General features: G+C 34.3%; 1 protein-coding gene across 5 annotated transcripts in view; it reads left to right on the top strand.

The window, feature by feature from the left end:
• Nucleotides 1-1,436: 1,436 nt before the first annotated feature.
• Nucleotides 1,437-20,787, top strand: part of LOC132196600 (NGFI-A-binding protein homolog) — a 50,934-nt gene continuing 31,583 nt past the window's right edge. For all 5 annotated transcript variants that reach the window (XM_059619408.1, XM_059619572.1, XM_059619486.1 and 2 more), the window contains exons 1-2: nucleotides 1,437-1,598; nucleotides 2,791-3,252. In XM_059619408.1, the coding sequence (XP_059475391.1) occupies nucleotides 3,024-3,252 (229 nt within the window). In that variant the 5' untranslated portion in view covers nucleotides 1,437-1,598; nucleotides 2,791-3,023. The remainder of the gene's footprint in view (nucleotides 1,599-2,790; nucleotides 3,253-20,787) is intronic.

Here is a 20,787-nt window from a genome sequence, read left to right on the forward strand (position 1 = left end):
AGGACGAATTAGACATTTAAAAATTATTTGTACGATCAATTATTCAGTGACTCAGCTAATGAAGTTGAACATAAATTTTACACATTAAAAAAAAATTAAATATAACAATGTAAATTTTCATGAGGATAACAACTGTAAGCGAATAAGGAAACCCTGCTGAATTCAAATTTTACTACATTTAATCAAAATGTCATTTAATAATCTTCAAAAGAGAATTTACTACGCAGCGAAATTCAAGCAAAATTCGCAAGGTCATCATACAATCATAATAAATTTATTATTAAAGGTAAAACTTTGCCAATCATTGAAAGAGGTTCTTTCACTAATTTATATGCTCGTAGAAAGTTTGCAGCCAATTTTTAAAAATTTATAAAAGAAATCGCCGATCTTTGTAACAATTTCCCCTGTCAGTTGACAGCAAATGTTAAAACTTGAACGGAAGCGGCATCTGTGGGTAGTGTAGCGAAGGGTTGACTAGGGGTGCTTGGGGTGAGGTAGAGGCCTGCACAACCCCCGGATGCGGCGAGCAACAGGCGCTCTCCTGCCACAGCTGTTACCGGTTATTATGATCCCTTTGATATAATCGGTTGCATTGCATATCATAACAGAAAACAGAAGCCTCTTTTCTCGCGTCAAAGCTTGTGAGAGAGTCAAAGCGGATCATACTCGCTTGTTTGCATGCCAAGAAAGTATCACTCAACACGGAGTGTTAATGACTTCAAAAATGTAATTTTGAAAAGAAGAAAGTGATTTCATTTTCATGCAGTTAAAAATAATTAAAAAAAAAAAAAAATAGAACTGACAGTTAGAAAGAATAAATTTGAAAGTTTCAAGTTTGAATTTGTTTTAAATTTAATTTTAGATAACAAATTGTAAAAGATAATATTTTTTTGAAACTTTTCATTAATCAACAAAATTTTTAAAGATATTGTTTCTTCAAAGTATTTAATTAATATGATAAATGTAACTTCATTTACTTAAATCAACTTAAACTTTAATACAGTACTGCATAAAAGTTTTTTTTATAATGTTGCCTTCTTTTGCATAATTAATAAATGATATAAAATAAATTCACCCCTGATCATTTGTTCATTGCAATCTTTGCCGCATCTTATTCAAAGGGTTGAATAATCTTGAGGTGAAGTTGCGGTGTGTGAATAACGGCCTAGTTCTATTTGCACCGAGCGTCTGTGCTGTGCACATGAGACAGCCCTAGTGTACGTGAGAGAGTCTGTACAGGCTCAGCCAAAATAGAAGAAATCGGGGCCAGGGCGAAGCAAAAACGCAGTCAATACTCGCGCGCGCGTTTTTTTGCGGGTGGCAAAAAACCAAGGGAGCGACGGCGGGCACTGGCTGCCGGGCCAATGCGGGCGGGAGGTGGTGCCGCCCCCCTCGGAGGCCGCAGTGCCCCCACCCCGGGGCTCATACCCTCCCCGCCGCGGCCGAGGTTCAGTACCCAAGCACACCTGGGTCCGAGCGCACTTCTCAATCCTTTCAGCACTAGACCGGAGAGACAACTCACACACACACCCACTTACATACGCTCTGTGATGGGTGACCCCTGACCTCTGTCCGGTCATGTGACTATAGCACCCCCAGTGAGTACACACACTGCCACCCCCGCCACCACCCGGCACTTTGTAAAATTCTTTCGCCCCCTAAAGTTACAAAATTTTTGTTTCAAAGCGAAGCCGGACATTGTCAGAATTAATTTGTTTCTTTCAAGTAAATTAATTTTTTTTTACTGACAGAATTAACGATAAATAATTTTCTTGTAATATTATTTTAGAGATGAGAATAATTAATAGTAAAAATGGTATTCCTTGATCCACTGGTACTAGATTTTACAGCTTTGGGGACTTAAATTTAGTATGATTTTGTACTAATGGCTATATTAATTACCGTATTTATTATACGTTCTGAATTCTTTCCAACGAGGTTTTTAAATGCGGCAAGACAAATATTTGCAGACATGAATTTCCAATTAACTTCTCCTTAAGAGCTGGGTATGAAAATAAATGCAACAATAAAGATGCCAAACGGAATTACCAGAGAGGACCTTGTTTATAAAAGTGAACCATTGCAATATCACTGCGGTGTACGTGTTTCTTCATACCCCCCACAATTACAATGTAGCGTCTTGTTTTCTTTTGATATATCTTTAGTATTGTTATTTATGTATCGGCGGCTTTAAACATAGTGTGCAGAGATGAATTAATCCGCCAATTTTTCGCGATTTGAATTGAAGACGTAACTTAATCAGCTGGACAGATCATAAAGTAGTGTTTGATCAAAAACTGGCTCTCTTAATAGCGATTAGTGGATCTTGATCGCAGATCATCTGCAAACATCTCTTTGACTTCTTAATCAGCACGTTGCTTCTTTATTACTCTGCCGCACCTTATTCTTTATTTCAGCTGCATAAAGAATGAAGATTTCGATACTATTTATATGGGTATAACCACATGGTTGAGATCTTAAACTATCAAGCTATTCTTAAAAAAAATTATTTCCAAATTGAAAATTTGAATGAAAAGAATTAAAAAATGAAAATAATTGAGGAATCTATTTATGCTTACAAACACAAAAAATGGCTAAAGATATTTCAATCTAAATATTTTGCGATTTCTTAATTTTCAATGCCGAAAACATTTATTAATATGTCACACTTTCACCTGATAAATATTGTAGTTAATAGTTAATTTAAAAGCTAGACTAATGTATATACCTAATTTTAAATCCAATAAAAAGCTGATTAATTCAACCTTCCTTTTTTATTGATTGTTTCAGACTGCTGCTTTTTGCGAGACCGAGATACAACCTTAACGTCCCAGACCAGAGGAGAAATTAAGAAATTCACCCCCGCAACCCGTTCCCTTTTGTACATATAAATATAAACTGAAACATTTCCAGTGTAAATATTATAGATCTGTATATCGGGAGTGCGCGACACTGTACAGAAAAAAAAGAATTAGTGCTTCTTGGTGTGAGTGATGCGCGTAGTTGATAGGACTACGCAATAAATGTCGCTGCCCCACGTCCCCCTGCAGAGCGCCGAGGCCGTCACCGGCCCTTTGAGACTCTCGCCCGCCCTCGCCCCCAACCAACCCCTCAGCGTCTCCTCGACCACAGGCCCAATGCCTGTCCCACGGCCCAGTCCCCAGGGCCCGAGACTAGGTCCTCAGCATCCCATCATGGACTCGACTGCAGCGCCGGCCAACAAAATCGTCGGCAGAAACTTAAACGGCACTTGTGAGTACAAATTTTTAGCTTACTTTAGAAACGAACTTAATATCTTGAAATTTATTTTATATTTTGAATATTGCTGATTATTATATTTATTTGAGCAGAAGGGCAAAAGAACTTCGCGGGCTCATTTTTTTTTAAATTATTTATTTCGCTTTAAGTACTGTAAGTTGTTGTTCTCTTTTAATTTTATAGTTTATTCTAATCTATTAAAAAATAGTGAGGAAATGTGTAAAAAGGGAATCAAAACTCATAATAATTTCTACTGGGTCAACACAAATTTGGAGATATAAATAGAGATAAAAAGGGAATAATGTTTATGTATTACAATTAAATCACTGACATCAAAAGAGACACCGCAGTGTGAACCCACGCTATGTAAGAAAAAATTGAAAATAAATTAAATAGCAATGTAAAAAAGTCACACGTACCTCAAGATTTGTTAATGCTCCATTTTTAATGTATGCTTTATATACATAGACTTCAATTGCCCTTATCATGCTAGTTTAGAGTTTAGTGGAACATCAATTTTGCTGCAAATTTATGGGACCGGTTTTATCTAGCAGACGTAAAATGAGACCGATGCAAAAGTTTCTAACCTTTTTTTTGTATATAAGTCTATTTCTGGGTTAGTCTATTAAAATATTAAATGATGCGTTGTGAGTGTGTTTTCTTCCTATCTATAGAGTAAAGCGGTTCATTGGCCTACATTGTAGTGCAAAATATATTGAACAGTTTTGCCTACCTCAAAATATCAAATTATGTTCGAAATTATTTTGTTCACAGTATTTCATTTATTTCATAAATTGAATTTTTTAATCGCACCTTAAAGAAGTGTTCTTTTAAAATTAGGTTTATTGTAATTTTCTCTTTAAAGAAATATATGAGTACACATATTTAAGTTAAGCTGCATTTAAAATCGACAAATAAAAGAGAATATATTCGAAAATCATGCCATTTTTTCTATGAATATCTTCTATATTATTCAACATATAACTAAAAGTTATTTATATAAATGTCGATTTTATTTAAAAGTCTGCTTAACTTAATCTGCAATGCTGCTGCCCACGTAAATTTATGTCGTGGTGTCGATTAAGATAAAGCAAAAGTGACACTTAAAATCCTATTGCCGCGAGTTAGAGAGGTGATTTTGAAGAAAGAAGGCTAATAAAATTTTATCACCTGGCCGAGGCTTTTTATAATTCAGGAATTGTCACTTACCAGCATTAAAGAATTTCCAAGCGTCTCATCAGATATAAGAAAAAAGTCATCAGATTTATATGGTGGATTCTTCCTCCAGTTTAATTTTGCTCTGGGTCCACAATATTACCACGTGCTTACTAGTTGACCTGAACTTGTTTGTCCCCTCGTCTTATAAAAACAGCAAAATTTTGCCGATTTTTCCAGAATTTCGCGGCTCATTAGTCGCTCTTATTTATATCTTCTTATATTTTTTTCTCGCATGTAAATTAGGTATTTTACGCAAAGCGAGATATTTTTTTATATAAAAAAGCGACCGCAAAGTGTGTCACTTTGGATGCAAATTTATGAATTTACACACTCAGCACAACAGCAGTAAAAGTCGGGTGGAAATTAACGACCGCCACAAGAGTGCTTGGGAATCGAGCATAAAATTTGGAAATAATTCCGAGCGGTCGTATTTAAAAAAAATACCATCGACCTTTTTTCGCTAAAAAGGCAATAATTAGCAGATCTCTGCACGGCCTCCATAAAATCGGAGTTTCTCCCTGAAAAAATAGTTGTAAAAGACCTCAGAAATTTAAATATGCGCAATTGGGCCGTCTTATTTATTATCGCAGACGTCACCACACCTTGAGAATTAATTTGCTCTGAAAAAATTGATTATCTCTCGCAATCAGTGAATTAATCTGCTTCAGTGCCTCTGGCTTATCGCTAAAATCTCACTCGGCAGTGGTAAAGCCGACGAAATTTTCTCCTAAAAGTCATCACCGTACTTGTTAAAAATTCCTTCTCGCCGCTTCTCTCTTGGCAGAAAACGCATTAATCAATTATTTATATATAAAAGCCATCTGATATTTAAGGTGTTTAACTGGTCCAGAATCGTGTTATCCTGCGTAAACTTACGCGTTTTATCTCCGGCTATATTTTTCCCAAACAGAAGTGGACGGATTGAGTCCGCTTAATTTTATCACCTGAATATTTTTTTCCTGCAAAAGGCGAAGAAACCGGAGTGCTTGAGTGACCAATTAATTCCAAAAATAACTCCATGTGAATATTCATACGTTTTAAATCAAATAAAGTTCAAAATATTTCCAATAGGGATGAGAGAAACAGTTGAACACCATTTCAACCAATATTCTTTTAATGAGCTAAAATGCACTGATTAAGATCTGAGTTAAAATAAGGCTAATCATCTTTCTTCACGAAAAATTACATATTTTCATAAAATTCGTCGATTTAAAAAAAAAAAAATATTAAAATTTACTCTACGCAAAAAAAAACCAGGGTCACAAGTTGTTTGCAAACCAAAATTCCAATTTATCCGAGGAAAAAAATTGACGCCGCGGCTGCTGCGAAAATCCACCCAGACAAGTTAGCCTTAACCTTTTTTTATGTATGCTGATCAGTCATAACCGTCGTAATTTTTTTCGCCACGTGCGTCTCTTTTTACATCTTAAAAAGCATCACTGCTTCTTTACCCCTTCTTGTGTACAAACGAAATTTCTAACGTCTCTCTCGGACCAACGCAGCATTAATTTTTTTTGCGCATCGCCATGTTGCATCGGATGTTGAGCGGCGGCAGAAAAACAAAACTCTCTCATGCAAATGAACCCAGCTGCCGCGTCGAAACAAAAGGTGCGTGGCAAAAAAAACGCGGCGACCCTCGGAGGAACGCAGGGGGTGCTCGCTGCTCCCCTCGCTGAAAAAAATGTGAATCCCCAGCGCTTGATTCGCTATTTGCGTTGAGAAAAAACCGTGGGCCAATGAAGGTGCCGCCGACCAGGCCAATCCTCGTCGGATGCTGCACATTAAAATGCAAAAAAAAAAAATGAGTAGATCTGATCAACCCCCCAGCATCCCTCGGATGAGTCACACCAAGCTTTCGAATTGAATTGGGGTGAATTTAAAAACGTTGAAAAAGCGTCTTCAATTTCTGAATTTATAATGCTGACAGTTTTTATGCGTATAACTGTAAGAATAACAAGATCATGAAATTTAGAAAAATCAATATCAATTTGATAGAATAGGAAAGAGATCATATGATCCCCCTCCAAAACCTTTTTACTAATTAAATAACAAAAATACATTATTTCATAACTTGATTCACAAGTTTGTTGAAAAATAGTGCAGGCAAATGTAATTTATCTTGTTTAAGTTATCAACTGATCTATGGTTGAGTTTAATAATAATACAATGCTTCTCTGAGTTAGAAAAATTACTAATAATTTAAGTTTTATGTTAATGGAAAAAATGAAAATAAATGGAACATTGAAGTAAAAAGTAAATTTGAATGTTATTTTTATCTCTGTGGTGGAAAACTATCATTTTTATTGTCAATTTTATCCCTCATCACGTTTTTCTTTTTCTTTTTTGATCTGCTTGTTTCCTTGTAACTCAAGATATATCATTAATATCAACAGTTAAACCAGGACAGCAGGTCAGTTAAAACACCCATAGCAAATTATCTTCTTTTTAACAACCATAATATAAATGTGGAATTCACGCATGTTTTTCGCATTTTTTTTTAATACCATAAAACCAAGGATAGCAGTTTGTCGACCGTTAAGGCTAACAAATTGCACACAAATAGTCTTGCTGTGCTATTTTTAGAAACCACGGCCACATCCTTTAATTGGACTTTCAGGATTCTTTTGAGTGATTTAAAATATACGCATGAAAAATGAAAAGTTGGGCCAGTTACATAATTGCTCCCGCCCTTTTGGGAATCTATTACAACAACCCACTCTGGAATTGCTCTTTAGCCTCGCGTGGACGCGGCGAGCGAAAAAAAAAACAGCTCGCAGAACTCGCGTGAAAGCTGCCTGTGTAGTTTTTTTTTGCACACGTGAGCAGGTTTTTCTGACTAAGTGGAGGGTAGGGACCAATGCCATTCAAATCGTTGCAAAACGTGAATCTGCGATACAGGCCGGATATTAATAGGCAATCATTTCGCTTTAAGACATAAAGCAAGTTCCAGTTTTAAGCAATATGTGTTTTTGCTCATGACTTAAAATAGCCTCGTGAAAAGTTACCTCCCAATTTTTTACTCCTTCCTGAGAGGAGGACGTAATTTTGCTCATACTGTATATCAAATATACGTCATAAAGACAGACCACTAGTCAATTTTATTGGTTCCAACTTTATGTTACATAATGTTATTATTATTTTATTTTTAAACTAGCTTAGTTGGGCAGAAGTTGTATTTTTAAAAGAATCACTGAATAACAGGGTTTTTTTTATTTATCTGGAATGGAAATAATAATCCTATTATTTACACTATAATTTATTCACATGTCTTAAAATTAAAATAATCAAGAAAAGTAACAGTCAAAATTTGCTTTTTTAATTTGTGAATAATAAATTGCTTAATCTTCACCTCATTTAAGCATAAAACTTTCAACTTCACTTAAATTTCATCATTAAATTTGTTGTTTATTTTGTTGTTTGTGAAATTATGGATGTTTAACCAGCCCAGTGTCGTCCTAATGATCCAATTCAACGGTTTATGGGCAGACTTGCAAATTTAAACGAACCAGGCGAGAATTGCCAATTGAAAATGCCACCTGGAGCTAAATTAGAAGACCCTGCCCCTAAAACTTCAGGCTCCAAAATTATTTTCGCTGATAAAGTGACAAAAAATGAGAAGAAATACGATCCACCTTTTAATCAAGGCGCAGCAAAGTAGGTGCATATGTGCCACCTTGGGATCTAAAATTAAATGTGGATAACGAAACTGGTTTTCTAAAAATAGCGCAAAGGTCGCTCTCACCTTTCTTCCAGTGGGTCCTGTACTTACATTCGTATACATACGTGAGAGACCCCCACCTTCAAACGCATTCACTCTCGCGCGAGAGTGACGTCAATGGACCCTGACAAGCAAAAACTCCTAATTTTAGCCAGGCGGCTTTTTGCGACGCGGCCACCTTAATTTTTTTTTGCAACCGAATTTTTTTCGCCTGCAATTTATTACAAATTTAATGTGCGCCCGCCGGCTGAATGTGTGTAATAACAACTAGGAGCTCGCGTGTTTGCGAATCTTGTGGCAAGGTTATATTTGTATGAAGGAGCCGGTTGATATTCTAGAGCGATGCACATTTTTGTGAAGTTTTTTATTTAAAAAAATTATTGCAATTAGAGATGAGAAAATTATTTTCAATCGTGCAGAGCAAAACTTTGACGGTTTCTGCTGACGTTAGAGCTTTTTTTTTTAGTGAAGACAAAAATTAGGCATACAGTTATTCTTCGTGTAAAAATCTTCCCAACGTTATTCACAAATGATCCACAAATTTACACACTGACACAACGTTAATTAATTAAGTTGGATGGAGATTCGCTTAAGGTCACTTTAAACTAAAATTACTACAATTTTCTGTTGTATTTAATTTCATGAAATATATAAAATCTTTGAGGTCTTAATGAAGATTGAAGAATGCCTGAAAAATTCCCCAAGCATTTTAAACTTATCAGGTTCTAAATGATATAAAATAAGAACATTTTTACGTTCGGGCGTAATTTGGGAACGCATTTTAAGAATTTAAGGTGCGATTAAAAAATTCTAAGAAAAAATATTTTTCACGTCTCGATCCAAATCAGATTAATTTTAAAGCCATTTTTTCAAGCCATGTCACTCATATGACCCTTCTCCAGTATCTTGTGTCAAGAGCTAGGTCGTCTGGACCAAAATAGTTGAGACCTAACCCACACGTTGATAGATTAAGATGCAAAATACGCAGGTATACCTTTCCCTTTTTCGCATTCATTGACTGGTTTCTCTGCGGACGACAGACGTGATCATGTTTCATTGTCTCGCGATTCTTCTTATAAATAAACAACCACATGTGAGGTGTGACTTTAGTGTGCGATTATTTTCGCAGGAGAAGGTCAAGGTTGCCTTACCGTTACGTGTTAGGCCTAAATTTTCAGAGGAGTGATCAAAGTCTTTGCCTAGTTTTTTTTGTCATATTTTAAAAACGATTTTTTAGCTCATTTTTTTTGCTAATTTTATTTATGTAAATTAATAATATTTAATTGATCCTTTTCTTTTTTTGTTTTTTACTTGATTGATCTTCAATTAAATTATTTTATTATTGATATAAGGTAATTATTTAATGTGAAAAATGAAATTCTAAATTGAATTTTCCAGCTTATTTTATGTTAGCCATTCTTAAAAAATAAATAAAAAAAATTGAAATTAAATCATTCCTGGACTGGTCCAATTATAAATGGCTTAAAAGTTTTTTCACTCTTAAAATAATCCTTATTGCAACGATACAGTCTGAATAATTTCTTAGTTAATTAATTGTTTTTCACGGTAAAATTTTGGTAGCAATTTGAAACAATACACTGTAATAATATTTAATCTTTTATTTAAAAAATGGGTAAAAAAATAGGCCCATCTTCGGCTTCGTTGCTAAGAATAAACATTTTTGAATTTATATAATATGTGTTTTTTTCACTGGTTTTGCGGTCGAATGACGAATTATAGTAATGCTACTGTGTATCCGTTGAATTACAATAATTTGATGCTCATCCTGCTATATGGCGTGTATTTGAGTTTACTTTTGGAAATTTTTTGTTGTTTTTGAACTTCCGTATATCAATATTATTACTAATAATAACATTTGCGAACAAAATAAAACACTTTCAAATCCTGGAAAAGAAAATAATAACCATAATAACGGTATCTTCAATAGGTTGAAATCTTCAATCAACAAGAAGTTTTTGGGTTTGTTTTAATGAATAATAAACTTTCCAGCTTAATGTCCCTGATTTATAGGGAAATTATTAAATTGAATATTTTCATTGCAATGTATCTTTTAAATTTAAATTATATCTGCTACAACATAATGGAGTTAATTGCAATTTTTTTCTATATTATGTAGAAATCAGTACAAATATTTCCGAATTTTTCTTATTTTCTTCTCATCCGAAAGATAAACGGAAAAAGGTTTTTATTTTTCAGATTCAATGAAAAAATTTTAATATGGATTAAAACTATTAGAATTCAATACGTACATATTTTTTACTTACACAGATGAAAATTTTGAAAAAATAATATAATTTAAAAGAAAAATATTTTATTGGAATAATTAGAAAAAATTAATTTTGAAAGAAATCCTTAGGAAAGAGATCAACGTTCATTATGCATGGGTTTCCATAGAGCTCACACAAATATCCACTTAATGATCACCCCATCTCCGACAGCTCCTCTCATCCAGCTCTTTAGACTGAAGTTTTCTCTCACATGCTTCGGGCGATTTGGGGGCAAAAAACTCGGAAAAAAGTGCATCGTCTCACCCGAAGCGAGACTGCGGCCGAAAAATACATTTCATGTGTGTATGTTTGTCATGATTTTGGTGCATTCAAATGAGGACGTGAGAAACCTGCTTGGCTCACGATGAGTATTTTTTACTCATCGCGCGCATCTCTTTCGGTCGGCGGCGGCGGCGGCCGGGCAGCAAAAAACGCCGCCGCCGCATTCAGATTTTTCGAGCCGTTTTTTGTGCCGCTCTCGCGCAGCCGATGTTAGAGGCGTTGTTTTTTGTTGGCGTGCGCGAGGAGATAAAACATTTGGATTTTTGACCAGCACCTCGACCCTGATTTATCCATTAACTACATACATGTCTGGATAAACTGCGCGTCTCTTTTCAAATATAACTCCGACACTGACAAGAGATATTTTTTGCTCACACAGGCGAAGCAAATGAGGCAATTTCTGCTCCCGCGGAGAGACTTGATCGCTTTGAACGATTGCCGAAAACGCTTTCCTTTCGTCCTAATATATTTAATTTCAACGGAACGCCTTATCTCTGCGAGTTTTCCTATTAAAGTCGGAGGTTTTACAAGCCACGCAAAAAATGCTCCAATTAATAAAAAGTAGCACCATTCATGAGATTCTTATTTCATAAATTTTTTTAAGCATTAGCATGAAATTTATCTTCACCTATCTGGCAATATAGTTATTAATAGTTTCGATTAATGGAATTATTAAAAAGGCTGGAATATCACATAGGGAACTTGATTGAGATTTCAGATTTGGGCACTTTGCCATAGAATTCTTTAAAATCCTAGTCCAGACCGTTTTGTAAATAATTAATAAAAAATATATATATAAAAAAACCTGGTTTTTTTATCTTTGAACTTTTAACAATAAACTTCTATGTTTCCATTCATGATTCTATTTTTGCAGTTGTATGCAACCATATTTTATATGTTTTTTTTTTTACCAAATAATTTATCTTTTTAAATAAGATTAATGGCATTATTAATTATTGTGATTTAAAAATATATTTTTAGTAAATTTTTACAATAAATATTAAATAACTATAAAAATAATTTTTTATAACTATGTTTAATTTTTCTTGCTGAGAGGCAAAAGAGCTTATGTATATTTTTTTTATCTAACTAACAATAAGGTTATATTATTATTTATTTAATTAATTTATGTGTCATTGTCAATTAACTGTAAGTGCCAATAAATGAAAGACAAATTGAGATGCTAAATATCTCATTAAAAATAGATACGTGAGCTACTTGCAATAAACAATAGCGCAACGTACCCAGAATACCCAAATTGATCGTAATAAAATAGGAGGAAGAAGTAAAGAAATAATTCACATTCTTTAGAATAGAGGAGATTGAACTCTTCGTTTTTTTTGTCTCGCCGTTGAAAATTGTAACCACCAGAAAAAAACAAAGATGTTTTTGATATTGCCTCTAGGCGCTTCTCTGCAATAATGAGTAAAAAACTGAAAACTCTCTTCGTGGGAACAAACACCTTTATCACACCTTGTCGCGTTTTTTCACGGCAAAGACAAAAAAGTTTCCAAAGCGCTGCTCCGTAAAAAAGTGGTCCAAACGCTCCAATTTTTTTTTCTCTCCAGTGACGCAAGCAACCGATAGGTGTTCCCACGTAACCAGGGTATGAAAAACACTTTTGTTTTTGTCGGGCAATTAAAAAAACTTCTTCACGGAGAAAACCTTTCCCATCCGATGCCAACGCGGCTCGAAAAAGTGCTCGGATCACTTTTTTCCGCGAGCAACAAAAAGTTCAGCGTCTCATTTGCATATTCGAGGAGAGGGGTGCGCTCGATGGATTAAGCATGCAAATGCTGCACCCCTTTGATCTGGCGCTGTTCAAGGAGCTTTTATTTCTAATCACCCTCTCGATTTTTTTTCCTTCACAATCTCGTTTCTTATTAAATGCATAAATTAAATCGAGTTTGGTTCTCGTTGATTTAAAAAAAGAAGGACCGAGCAAAAAGTCTTGATGTGGATACATTTTTTACTCGGCATAAATTCGGTTTTAATACTCCACATAAGTGAGAGGGTCTCATTTTACGGAAAATTGTCAAATTAATTAAGAAAGAAGGCCACCTCGGAGTGAATAAAATCCCTAGTGCGAGAGAGACGTCGTGTCTCTTTTTATCGTGTCAACTCCAACAGTGTGAAAATATAGCAATAATTCCTTTCGCTGGAGCAATGTTGATCGCAGATAATTAAATTAGCATAAAGGGGACGTTTCAAAAAATATAACCAGTTGAAAATTTTACGTAAGTCAGCGGTTATCTCACATTTTTATTTTACACACTCTCTCAGCACCATTTATTTCCAACGCTTAAAAAAATTATTACATTATTGTAGAGCGGCTGTGTTCCACGCTGTAATTTAAACCTCAAGCGCGTCAATCAAGTCAGCTTTCAACAATAAATAAATTATTATTATTTTACAAAATTGCTTTCAACTTATCGAAGTATTCTCCCAAAGGCGTCTATTATAAAAAAATTTGGATGTGCGGTGCAAAAGAGAAAAGAGAAAGGATCAGCAATTTTTACATTAATTTTATCCTGCCTAAAACGCAAATTGTTCAAAGTTTATCACAAGTTTTTCATTATTGCTTAATTTGATAACAAAGTAATTTTATTATTATAATTTTGATGATTTTTACAAGAGTATGCAAGGTTAAAAAAAATGAGGTATTTATTAAATCTAAATTATTGATTATTTTCCAGGCTAATTATATTAATTATTATTGTGTTGTTAACTTCATTATTATAACATTATTAATACAATAGAAAATTTCACAATTTTTTATACTTTTCATTCCTTGAATGGCGAACAGAAGCATCAAATAAAATCAAGTAACTAAATAGTGGGCAAATAAAACTATAAACATCAAAATCTGATACATTAATTATGAAAATTTAAAATTTGATGCGTGTTTTTTAAATTTTTTCCAGTCTAAATAAAAATTTTCTTTTATGTGGGAATTTCTAATTTTTTAATTAAGTTTTATCTTTAATTTTTACAGCACTGCCAATGTTAGCAAATTAAATTTGCACTATTTTTAACTTTTCTTTTAAAGAAAAATAAATGCAATATTTAATAAAACAGTCTTAAATTTGCTAATCTGCTCATTGTTATAAAAAATTCAATGAAATGAAAATTGTTGAAAGTTCTGCTGTTACTAAACAAAAGTTTAATGCCAGGTGGTTTTCCAATCATGAATGGGAAAATTAAAAATAAATAAGCTCTCCTCATTGATTTGGTTCGTTTGTTTTGAAAAAAAAATCGCTTCAATCGGCAGCACTTTTTTCTGGTCGATTTTTTGCATGGCTGGATCCTGGATCGCTCTCGAGATGCGGAGAGCAGATGATTATGCAAATCGCAAGGAATGCGCCGTGGACCGAGCGATTCCCTCGACCCAGTGATTAATGGGTTTCTAAACAGCCGAGCAGCCAGTGTGAAATGCGTGCCTTCGTACACCTCTACGAGCTGATCTGGCGCATATTTCGCGTTTAATAATGTATGCACAAGATCCCCATTCTTTCGGCGGGATTATTATATGATTTTCTTGTGCGAGCAAGATAAATTTTTTTAATCGTTCCCACAACCAAAAAAGCAGTGCCGAGAAACAAAGAGCGTGAGCGGCGGGGAGAGCGAGAAGGGGTCTGAGAAAAAGCATAGTATGAAATTTTTTGCACACCGTCGCGTTAATAATGCCTGATCGAGCAGCGACAATGAGCCGTGCAAAAAACACGCTCAAACCCTTCCGCTGGATATACACATTTGCTCTCGCAATATACAAACAAGCGCTTTCAAGAACAAGATCCAAGATATGTTTGTGTGCCAAATAACGTAATGAGTATTTTTGAACTGACATGTGCCGAGCGAACATTCGATAAAATTTGTTTGCAGTCAAATTTAATCAACTGTGTCTGGTTTGGTTAGATCTCAATGATGTCAACAGCCGATAAATTTGGTCATTTCTGGAAATACTTGACATGAATATTTTTTATACTTGTACTATCAAATTTTGGTTGAGAAAAACCAGTTTTTAACCAAAGCATCACGATTTTAAGCATGACTGATTGTTTTCAGACATAAATTTATGCGGCTGATTCATAATGTATTTTTTATACAAGAAAACAATTTATTATTTCACGGTAAATTGAGAAAAAATGGCCTTGTTGCGCACGGGGCCGGTATGTAAATGTCTCCGAAAATAAGGTTTATCATTAAATTTTATCCGTACAAGAAATGTAAGAAATAAATTGCTGTCTTTGGACGAGAAAAAGCTCGAAATTAATATTATTAAAGAAAATAACGGTAAAGTAGAATTGCTCAACAAATCCTTGAAAGATTTACAACTTATAATCATATTTTGAAGACATTTTTTCTATTTTGCATTTGCATTAATTATTATTCATGAAGTAATTTATTTCTTAATCAGGTGTCCATGAAGCGTAATATAATTCCCATGAACTTGATGATGCAAATTTTCACTATAACCTGCGGCTAGTTTTGCATTTTGATTTTTTTAATAGAACCTAATTAAACTCATAATTTAGCTACCTTTCACCGAGACTAATAAATTAAAGGATGAAAATTCTTTCAAAAGTAGACTAAAATTATGGCATGATAGAAACGATTGCCGTCATTCAAAAAAATTTAGCAGGAGCTAACTTGTTAAATCATTTTTAATGATTTCCAATTAAATCCAATTAAGGTAAAAACAATTTAACTGGCCCTTCAATAAAAATTGAAAAATTGCAATAATTTTCCCTGAATTATCTCTTCAACCTGCAATTAAACATTTACTCTAACCCTTGATCCACTTATTTTCAGTTAAAAACTGGTCAATATCGCATTCCAACTTTAATTAAATTTGGCTTATGCGGTGGACTTGAGACTAATCCAATCAAAAAGTGCAAATTTTACGCCCGAAATATGCAAATATTTTAAAAATCGACGTTGTTTGACATCGAAATTCCTCAAAGAGACCCGCGCCCGCCAGCAATAACTCAGAACCTAATTTTTGAGTTAATTGCCAACCGACAATTAAGCCGGCTCTTAATTAATTTATTTAAATTCAGATCAACGCGGCGAATAAATTAATGACTTTACGATGTGCGACTTTGGAGTGTACATTGAATATAAAATTTTATTACCTCAACTATAGCCAGACGATCAAATTTTTAATTACCACCTTCACTGCAACTCTATCAAAAATAGCGCCTCAAATCTGAAGATCTAAAAAAATTGTATTATTTTTTCGTGTCCTTTTTTTGTCGCACCTGTGTTTTTATATCGCTTTCGTAAGGAGATGATTTTTTGTAATTTTCTCACACACAGGTAAACATATAAGGGGTTCAGCGTATCTAGGAGAGGGGTGATTAATCATGCTTCCCGGTCAGGAATTTGACACCGATGGTGAAATATTTTCATTTGAACGTGATTAATACATAAAAACAGTTTGACACTTGGTGATATCATCATCACCTTTAATCGCTATTTTGCATCTCAATGTGCGACATTAGTATGCAAGGGTTAGTTTCAGCTCGTGGGATATAAAAAAAATTAAGAAATTAACATCTCTATCGCGTTGGACGTTGACGAGATTACGTAACGGAGAATGTGAGAAAAGGGTCGTGTGCATAAAAATGTATTTGATGTCGCCCGAATCGCAAATCAGACGGAAAGAGAAGAGTTTATCAGGACGGATATCAACCCATTAAAAAAAGATTTCACCTTGCTTATGCAAACACAGAGGTCGAGTTTTTTAGCGTCTTTCTTAACGAACGAATCACGCACATAAAATATTTAATTGATATCAAGGCGATAAAATACACACGATAATATGCAAATCAGCGTTAAATCACGACGGGGAGATAAATTTAAACAGGGCGGCGCGCTCGATTTGGGGCTATTGCGAATTTATGTTTGTGGTGTAAAAGCAAATAAAAATTGCCTCTTAATGCTTCTTTTCTGGACTTTTTATTGCTTTTCCAAATGCTGTGACACGCTCCCTTGAAATCGGCATTAGCATTCTTAAAAATTAACGACCGTCCTGTGTTGTGACTTGCAGTGTCCATTAGGCGCATGGCCTAACCTTTCCTCTCATAAATAGTCTAAATTTCCGTGCCCTGTGCTTGGAGGTATGTTTGTGAATAATTTCCTCGTCTTGTTATTGTAATTCAAGTTGAAAGAAAAATAATGCAAATTTTAAATGAAGTCATTTTTTGGCGTGTGGCCACCGCTCTAGAGGAACATTTGTTTTGATGGGCACGCAAATTGATATTGCAGGTTTCCTTTTAGGTCCACACAATCATCATAACTCGGCATTCCAATTTCTACGCTGGACGTATTCACTGTACTTCGGTTGCTATTAAAGTTAATTGGATTTAATTATTTTACTCTTGAATGGAATTTTTATACCGCGGTAAATTATTTCAAATTACACAAAATTTTTTACCTCAGGGAGACTTAATTGTAGCAGATTTTCCTGAGATTTTTTGGTAAATAAATATTTGTATTGCAATTGATCAAAATTAATTGTAGCGTGACCAGAAAATTAGGTAATTTAAATAGACATTTTCTCCATACAAGAAAAAAAAAATACTTTCTTGGTAAAAGGACTGCTGGGGAAACTTGTTGCTTAGAGGTTTCTAATTTTGAGAATCAGTTCCCGTATTTATTAAAAAACAATGTTTGGTATGCATTTTTTTTTTTTATTAATTCTTTAGATGTTATTCCACACACAAAAAATAATAAATAATATGATCTCAATGATACTTCAAAGTACCAGCAGACCGCAGAGATCACATGTTTTTTCCATTAATGCTATTGTTTTTATCCAAATAGGACTAAATTTTTCATGAAACAATCTCAAGTGCTAATTTTCGAATTAAATAATAATCACTAATTTGGTTTTAATAAGGGAATATTCAAATAAATACACACAGTCCTATTAAATAGACACAAAAGACTGAGTACGTAATAGTACAAATATCTAAAATATTTAAAAAGGCAGAAAAATCACTTTAAAATTGAATCATTCCCATTTTTTTTTTAAACCAATTTTCCTATGTTATTAAATTTGATAAAAAACGACATGTCGATTCAAACAATATTTATTTTTTCACACTATGGTTTATTTGGTTGCGCTCCAATTTACATCAAGGTCCAATTGACAAGAGGGGGTGGGTTGAAGAGATTGCGTATTCCGAGTGAGAGAGATGGAAGAGCACCCTCTGCGTGCGGTGCATTAACCCAGATTCTTGTCCGTGTGTGAAGTGTCTATTCCTGGGCCACACGCGCGCCCGTTCGAGGATGCACTTGCACCCATAGCAGCAGCCAAACGACTGCTCACTATTTTTACAATTGCGTAAAGTGCATCGTCTCTGTGCACGGCGATTGTGTGTTGGCCAAGCGACCGACCGACCTACCCCTCTCTGCCCTCGTCTCTAAATAGTCGCGTACGTGGAGTCGCGTCAGACGGCCACTGCACATTCAAATCGTGTGAGTTGCACCGCGCACTTTTTACTGGCACACTCGCATCCACTAAATGCACACACGCTACATCAGTCTATCACATAAACACATTCACGGCCTAGACAAAAATCATATAATTTTAAAATGCTATTATTGTGGAATTATTTCATAGCACGGCTTTTTGTAGTTGTGTTGAGTGAAAAGAAAAATCTTGCCAAAAACAGAATTTGAAAAATCTCAAAAGGTTTTTAAAGACGTACTGTTTTAATTGCTCCATATTCATTATAACAATAGATCTCTGCCAATTTTGGTATTCTGATTCAAAATTTAATTCGAAAAAATATTCCATTCTAGACAGGTTAATTTAATTTATTTTCTCTAAGAGTAATTATTGCTGCCAATAATTTCAGAACAAATTAGAATCATAATCAAATTATTGAAGATTTGTTTTTAATATTTTCTTTTTCTTCGCGCAATTTTGTATTAAAAATTACTCAATACGAAATGATATATGCACGAAAAGAACAATAAAAAAAAATTCATGAGAAACGGGACGGGCAATGCGGTTCTTTTCAAAGGCAAAAAGTAATAAAGAATTCCATATAATTAATAAAATTTAATTTGTTTTGCAGTAAAAAAGCATTAAATATTCCGATTGAACTCTGTGATACGCACTATGCTAATAAGTTGTGCCGGGACGTTTTTCGGTTTATGCGAAAATGGTTCGTTTTTAATAAAATACATTTACGTGCGGCACAAGCAGTGAATAAAAGTTGTCCTCTAAACAGAAATTAGCATTCCAAGTAAGTTGTATTCTAATTGATATCAATTGATATTAAATGCAAATCGCGAAATACACCACATAAATAGTTTTGGCAAAAAATACCGCATTGAATACATGTCGGCAATTTGGAAATAAAAATTTTATGGACATGTCCTGGCGCAAAATTGCTTCACAATTCAGCACTCCCTAAAATCGCACAAGCCTTGGATTCAAAGCGTTCTCGCAATTAATTGTGTAAAATAAAAAACAGAAGATGTCAAGTTGCATGCATAAAATAAAATCAGCGACATTTTGAGGTTATTTAAAAAAAAATCATAATTAAGTCAAGGAGTGATATTTCTGTCGGGAAAGGTGCCGCTCGCACGACGCCATTTTTATACGCTCAATGTAGGTCAACTACACGCCTTATTCTGCCATTTTTTTTTCGCAAACCCCAATTATTTAAATATGTAAACCAATAGGTTTGCGGTTGAGGCGCAGTGGTGTGAGATAAAAATATACTTTTTTAGAAACACCTTTCCCTCTCTTTCTCGCCTCTCGATATGTGCAGGCCCAACTTGTGGGTTAAGGTTTTTTGGACGAAAATAAAATATGTCTCTACAAAACTTGTTTTTACTTACAATTTTAAACTCCACCCGACCTTACTGCCGTTTTCAATGCAAGACATCGAAATTTCACGTGAAAGTACCGATGAAATAAATTAGTCTCCTGCAAGGTCCGCCGCGTTGTTTTGCTGTCCGCACTTTCCATCCTGAAAAAAAATGGAGCGTTGTATATTTTTGAACACTATTATTTATTACATGTTGTCAAAAATGTGGATCAAATCGCAGCGCAGGTCTTCTAAATATATCCAACAGGTTATCATATATATTTAAATCGGCTTGTATTGCTTTTAACTCTAACCTCATTATATGCTCTCAAGGAGATCATAAATTTTCATATTAGTCGCATTTGGACAATTTATCGACTGATCATTCCAGAAATATGACCTCCTTACACATATGGCGCAAAGAATTATATTATTTGCATTCAAAAGAGCCGAGCAAGAAAAGGGGGCCACTATTTTTTATACCATTGTGCATCTGTATGCCTTTGATGCCGCCACGCGAATCAGCCGAGGGTGAAAAATTACAGGGGGAGCGGGAAGGAAAAAACTCGCGACCCGACCGCTTCTTTGTGATCAAGGAACACGCGCACCTTTGATTGAATAACAAGCGAGTTTTATTGAAAAATTATTTAGGTCCGTGCGCCTATTAACATTAAAATTTCCTCTCATTTGAGAGATGAAATCTGATTGAATCCACCTTTCCATATATAAAATACATTTAAAACGATTGAAGGGTATAAGTAATGAAAATGAATTAATTAAGAGATGCGTATTGAATCTTCTTAAACGCAGATGGCATTGCCAACATATGCTTCCAATTTAATAAATTTTGAATGCTATTAAAAATATTTATTTCTGTGTGAAAAAAATAGCGTTTATAAAGCTCGCCTTGTTTAAAAGAGTAACTCTGTTAGCCTTTTGCCTTTATCATAGACTGCTAAATGAAGATAATTTTATTTTATTTTTTAACTGGATGAAACGAGTTTTTATTAATTTATTTTTAACGATAAGAACTAGTGAAGGTATATTTGAATAATGGAAATTGAATTTTTTTATCAAATCTGTTGACTTTTAAATTATTGTTCAAGAAAATTTTTTTTTATCTCCTGTCTCTTGCAGCACTTATTGTTAGTTTACCATTTCCTTCTGGCGAGTGAATTTTTAATTTTGACTT

Source organism: Neocloeon triangulifer, unplaced genomic scaffold (genome assembly GCF_031216515.1).
Source record: "Neocloeon triangulifer isolate White Clay Creek 2 clone unplaced genomic scaffold, ASM3121651v1 ptg000001l, whole genome shotgun sequence".
In the NCBI taxonomy this organism is placed as follows: domain Eukaryota; kingdom Metazoa; phylum Arthropoda; class Insecta; order Ephemeroptera; family Baetidae; genus Neocloeon; species Neocloeon triangulifer.